The 6,559-nt window shown below is 40.5% G+C and overlaps 1 protein-coding gene across 1 annotated transcript; it reads left to right on the top strand.

Annotated features, from left to right (window-relative positions):
* Nucleotides 1–1,888: 1,888 nt before the first annotated feature.
* Nucleotides 1,889–6,182, top strand: LOC104125864 (cryptic protein). Its single transcript, XM_035893954.1, is given in 7 exon segments — nucleotides 1,889–1,942; nucleotides 1,944–2,002; nucleotides 2,570–2,619; nucleotides 2,736–2,909; nucleotides 3,807–3,921; nucleotides 4,026–4,135; nucleotides 6,058–6,182. Coding segments are annotated over 7 exon segments (687 nt in total).
* Nucleotides 6,183–6,559: the final 377 nt, after the last annotated feature.

Raw genomic sequence — 6,559 nt, forward strand, 5'->3', positions numbered from 1 at the left:
ATGATAGGTTTTAAGTAAGTACCTAAACCTTAACACACGTTTAGTTTAGAAGTTCTTGTGAATCAGAGCAGGTAGAGTCTGACAGCTAGCCGTGAGATTAATCTCTGTCTTCAAAATTGTTGCTATTTAAGATACGAAAAACAAAACCCCTTCCTGAATTAACATGTTGTGATTTTTATCATAACATTCTTTCTATTAAATATCTTACTTACAAGTGTTAGCATACGAGTTCTTCTAGAGCAGATTTAGCTGAATTACACACAAACATACACCACAGACTCTCAATTTCGAAAGACTTCGGTACAAGTCTGTAACAAGAATAGCTTCATCTAGAGCAGTTTAAACTAGTAACAAAATAAAGCACACTATGAAACAAGTTAACTTGAAGCTAAAGGAGTCAGCCTACATCTACAAAGAAAACGGTTGAGCTTAGATCAATTGGAATCAAAAGTTGTACTAGTACTGGAAATGCCTTATCCACTAAGATTAATGTAGCCCAGCAGCGTACTCCCTGTGAGCGTTCCCTGCAGAAACAGCCATTTCACATCTCCAGCCATGCACTTCTATCCTCTTGTTGATCAGTGTCCGCACAGGAGACATGAAAGAGCACATCCTCAGAACGTGCTCCATCTGCTTCAGTGCCAAGTGGGTTGACTTAATTCAGACAGCTCTCTTTTTAAATTAAACCAGCCTTTGTACCAAATTGGATGAGGGGTGTTCACAGCTTCCAAATCATTGGTTTAGCTGCTGCAAAGCTGACAAGTGTCAGGGAGCTAGAAACAACAAGGCATGACAATGTCTTTAGACAGTATAGCCATTTCTTCAGTGAAGGTCTGACCCATATGTCTGACGTGATCGTGTATCTAGCCAAGGTGCAATTTGCACTAGCTTGATTTGCACTGGCATAGTGAAACCATCCCTCTGCCACATCCCCCCTCCCCCCCCCCCCAAAAAAACAAAACAAAACAAAACAAAACAAAGCTGTATTGCTGCAGTTTCCTGTAACAACTTAGGTAAAGGCCATGTGCGCTCTGGGATACAGGTAGAACCATTTGAGAAAAGACTGCCCAGAGCTTCTTTTTTACCACTGCTCAGCTGCAGGTCTTTTTGCTGATGCTGCTGGGCCATAGTAAACTTGTGTAAGTGGTCCTGGCCCATTTCAGCACACAAGATAAGTTAAATCTGCTGATACTGCATGGACTCAGACCAGAAACACTCACTGACAGGTCTAATTTTACTAATAGTAGAAAAGTTTTTAAAGGTATTTCAAGAGTTTATTAACAGGTCTTGTGAGTCAACAAACCTCGGTCAAGAAGCTTATACTGTTTTCTGTAGTATTGGTAGGAACCTCTAATGCAGACTCGAAGGATTATCAGTGCTGCAAAATGGTGCAATTTCATAAATTAGAGCACCCTGTGGAAAACCCTGGTAGAGGCAAGGAGTGTAGGTAGAGTTGGGGTTTTTTAACCTTGGTTGTATACCTGCTGCAGTTTATTATATACCGAGTGCAGTTCTGCAGAACAGTTTTTTCTCCCCACTCAGTATGTGGTGGTAAGAAGTTTTTTTATGTTAAGAAATAAAATGGAGCTGGGATCTTCCTGGCTTGGGCTTTTTTGTGGTTATGGGCCCTTAAGCCTCCCCCCCCAGCAGTAGGTGCCCCCACTTTGCTCCACCCTTCAGCAGTGCATGTAAATAGGGGGCAGAGACCAGGGTGTCCCAGCTGGGAGAGATGGTCCCTGCCTGCCAAGACCTCAGTGAGGGCTCAGGAAACAGTACGACTGGGAACTATGTCTTTTCGGCGTTGTTATAAACAGGACGGAAAGAGAAAAGTTTCATCCATCTTCCTTTCTCCTTCACTTGTTGCTGTGTATGGTGTGAGGGCTGCTGCATGCAACAGCAGTCAGTGAGGGGCTTTGGACCTCTGCCTTCTGCTCAAGCTTTCCTTGGAGGATCTCACGGATATTTCAGGCTGCAGGAACATGTGGTGGGGAAATCATGTTAGGTAAGGCTGCCTGAGCTGCCAGGGACCTTCTCTAGCCAAGGATGCTTTTCCTTTTAGCAGTGCTTTTTTTTTCTCTCTCTTTTTTTTTTTTTTTTTTTTTTTTTTTCCCGATAATCAGGCCAGGAAGCTGAAAGGAAGAAATGTGCCTGGAACTGCGTGTGAAGTGAAGGCTAATGTTTTCCTCTTGCTGCTTTTTGTAACTACTGACAACAACGTAGTTGTGATAAAGAAATGTACAGAAAGAGACATTTTTGACTGGTTGTCAACTAGCAAATGTATGGAATCCGTAGCTTTCTGGAAGCAAGCCTAACTTGTATGTCCCGGTTCTCCGCCCTCTCCTTTCCCCTTCCCATCTTCCCCCCCCCCCCCACATTTTCTAACCCTTAAATTTTCAAACCTAATTTGAAACTTTTCCTGTGTTAATTCAAATTACTGCTGGTATAAAATGTTTATAGTATCAATGGTTGATAAAGCTTTGAAGAAGTTCCGTCCCCCCGCCTTCATCTTCGTTTTGCTGTTTGTGCCTTATTAGCACAAATTTATTTCAGCTCTTTGGGGTTTTTTTAGAATCCTTGTCACTGTGACGCTGGTGTGGCAGGCTGTTCATTTAGGGAAAGGTAAGGAAAATTTCATGTTTCCCCCGCCCCCCCGTGTTTCTTTTGTACGTTTACGGTAGTATACATTGTTCTATTACAAGAAACCCTTCTCTTCCATATTTGCACTTCTTGTCAAGGTGAAAAAGAAGAACGTGAAGGCGGTGTGAAAAGTCTCAATGCCACAGCACAAAAGCAGCAGCCCAAGAACGCAGGGACTATTATAAATGCTCTCAGTGACATGAATCAGAGTTATGAAAGCAGAAAGCAACAGAATTCCAGGGCAGTAATACCTTTCACTGGGATTACAGAGAGTAGGTAACATTATTTATTTAAACAATGCCATAAAATTGCTTTCTGAAATGTTGTATCACGTTAATGCTTTGACTGTTGTCCTGGAAGATTCCAGCCGGTTGTTTTTTTGTGGCCAGTCATTTAAATTTTCCCGTAGCCACTTAGGAAACACTGATAAAAATTTAAGGTAGAACCGAGGATCTCTTACCTGGAAAAGGCGGTAATGGAAAACAGGGAAGGATACTAGGAATTAAGAAGGGGTTGGTCCCTTGGACTTGCAAAAATGTTTGTGAAAAATGAATGGAATTTTACAAAATTTGAAAATTCACCATATTTCATGACCAAAAATTATTTAATTAAAAAAAATGCTTGAGCTATCTGAAAGCAACATTACTAATAGGAAAAAAAAACAAGGACAGACTTGTGTTTCCTCCCACATATATAAAGTTTTAGACTGGTACTCAGTCCCAGGAGTCTGAGAAAGGCTTAAGGAAGCATTTCCCTCCCCTCTCAAAATAAGCAACTATTCCTAGCAACAAACCCTCCTTTCTTCAAAAATAAGCACCACTTACTAGTAACAATGTCCTATTTCCTAGCGTGATTGAAACCTGCCTCTGTCAAAGTGAAATATTTCACCTGAATATATACTGCTGCCACTACCTACGAGACTTGCCAGGCCTTGCTTCTTCACTGTCCTGTAATCCCTAGTAGTTTCCTTCTAATCCTTAACTAAACAAACTGGGCTTAACTGAACAAACTCTCCTAACAGGCAGATTAGTTTTATTGTCTTCAAAGACAATAAAATTTATATCCTTAAGATCCTTTGGCAACTGGAGAGACCTGAGAGAACAAGTGAGGAAAAGGGGAGGTTTGGAGCCCCTGGGATGCTTGGTAACCTCTGTAATATTGTCTTGCAGGCAAAAAACTGAACAGACACTGTTGCCAAAATGGAGGGACCTGTATCCTAGGAGCTTTCTGTGCCTGCCTACAGCATTTCACTGGCAGATACTGTGAACATGATGAGCGGCAAAGGTAAAAACCAGACCAAAGCCAGAGAGAATGAGCAAGCTGGTCTGGATGGTTATTTTCTGTGGTGGGATCAGGGATGTACCCAATGTCTCCCTTGTCCTTGACAGCAACTGTGGCAGCATTGCCCATGGCGTCTGGGTGCTGAAGGGCTGTTGGCTGTGTCGGTGTGGCTATGGTACTCTGAACTGTCTCTCAGAAATAATGCACCATAACTGTGGTAAGGAATGGTGTTAAATCAACCATTTTTATCTTATGGGTTACAGAAATGCCTTCTGCAAAGGAGGGGTACTCAAAGGAATGCTGCATGTGCTCCATTTAGACTGCTGCAGTGCTTGCTTCAGGGAATGCATTAGTGAGACAGTAAATAATACTGTTGTAGCCTGTATAATACATCACATAAAATACTTTGATATCTTTGTGTAATCCTGTGCAGTAGGAAACTTCTCCCATTTTAACTGAAAATTACAGGGATTAAATGTTTCTCTGTTCTGCAAAACCTGCACATCTATGACTTCCCACTTAACCAGAACAATTTATACAACTAAACAACATCCAAGCATACAAAAAACTTTCTTAGATGAAGAAAGAGGAAAAAACAGCAGCATAAACTGGTGTGGTAGAAGTGGAAACTGGTATTGCACCAGAGAAACAAGTACTGAAAACTTGCGTGGTTTTGCATAAACTACATAATGCATAAAAGGCAGAAAACTAGTCTAAACCTTATTTTAAGATCTGTATCAATCTTCAAAATATTCTTGTACAGAGCTCTAAGACTGAGCATACCCCCCACAAAATGTGCAGCCATAGTCCTGATCAGTGTAAAGTAGTAGCACCCAGTCTCCTCAAATGTGCTTTATTACTTCAAGCCAAGCCTTTATACATCAGCCTGTAAAAACCCCTGTGTAAATGTATCAGCTATCATAAAAACTTGAAGGATTTCTTTACAGGTACTTATTTTCCATGGAGAGCTGTCTACTGAGATCCAGACTATTTTCAGTACAATGAGGTGACTAATAAGAGTTTAATATTCTCTCCAGTGGCAAAGTTAGTGCAAAATATTCTTGCCCTTCTCCATCCATGACTTCTCAATCCCACCCTGTGCTGTAATGTACTTTCCTTCAGTTGTGCCATGTCACTAGTTAGCAGAGTAAGAAAACAACGGACCTAAATAGCATAAATACCAAGGAACTAACAGCCTCTTCTTTCCTGACCAGCTTCCTGACTGAATACCAGTGCATTGAAGCTGTCACTCCTGAGTTACACCACCAACTCAGAAGTAAATAAATTTCAAAACTTGAGCCTCTTAAAGTCTCCAGGATATTCCCTACTGTGTTATAAGCCCACAAGTCCAAAGAAGTGAAATGCAAAAGAAAGGTGACATTCCTATCTTTGCAACCATACACAAAAAAGAAAACAAACAAACAAACAAAAAAAAGAACCACAAACCCCACCAAAACCAAAAACCCACCACCAAAACCATTTTTGCCTCCTGTATTAACTAATTATGTGTGGCATGCAGCTTGCTCGTTAAACTCTTCAGAAGAGTTAAATGCTCAAGTTCCCTTGGGTGTTAACCTTTGAATCAGCCCTATTGTTTCCCATGACGGGAGCAAAAGACCTAACAGGCCTCTCCATGCTCAGTAAAAGCAGTCTGCTGCCTATTACTCTTCAACTCAGTTTAACAAAGGCAATGAAGGTGGCAGTGGAGAATCATCTGCTCATCCTCTGAACAGGGACTCAAGTGGCTTTCACGTACATGAGGGTATGGCTTTCTGCTTGCCGTAATAAATGAAACCCCTTCTTTTAAAGGAAGGGTTAAAAGGCTACATGCATACCTCTTGTGAAGATCTTGCTCTTGCTTTTGCTTGGTATTTACTTTTGATTATTCTGCGATTAATGCCTGCAAGAGCTGATAAGTGCTATCAGTTGCTCCTCAAACGATCATTGATGGGACATCTACTCACATCTCTCCCCTGAGAATAGCCTCTTTGATTGGCTTTAACAGCCGATACCTTTAACTTAAGTACCTGTGAGATGTTGGAGGACTTTCAAGGTATGTTGAAAATTCCCATGTTTTAAAATTTACATATTTTACTCATTAACCATTTTATTTTCTTGATTTTTTTTTTTTTTTTTTAGAACTGAAATCGGAAAAGGAGGAAATTACCAGACTATATTCTAATGGGCTACGATTACAGCAAACAGTGTTTGCGCTTGCTTGCCTGCTCACCATCCTCCTGGAGCTCTGCTGCTGGCAGTTGTGAAACTGGACAAAGTGAAATATCTTAGGGTTGATGTAACACTCACCATGAGTCATACAACTTTCTTCTGCGAGCTGTAGAAGATGTTTCTTCCTACATGTTGGAGGCAGATTAAGATGTATTAGTTAATGCTGAAATGCTTTGGTTGTTATAAATTCAGATTATATGAATGTGAAGTATTTATTATTATATTTTTATTTTATTACTACTATCAATGTCTGAATCTAACCATTCTTCAGTTCTAAAATACTCTTCTTCCAGTGGAAGCAAAAAAACCCCCAATGTTCTGTGCTTTAAGTATCATAAATTATAGTAATTTCCTTTGTACACAGTACAACTGTTCTAATGAATAAAACTGATTTCATTTCTGAAAAGCTTTT

The sequence above is a fragment of the Egretta garzetta genome, unplaced genomic scaffold, assembly GCF_000687185.1.
Source record: "Egretta garzetta isolate BGI_Z169 unplaced genomic scaffold, ASM68718v1 scaffold310, whole genome shotgun sequence".
In the NCBI taxonomy this organism is placed as follows: Eukaryota; Metazoa; Chordata; class Aves; order Pelecaniformes; family Ardeidae; genus Egretta; species Egretta garzetta.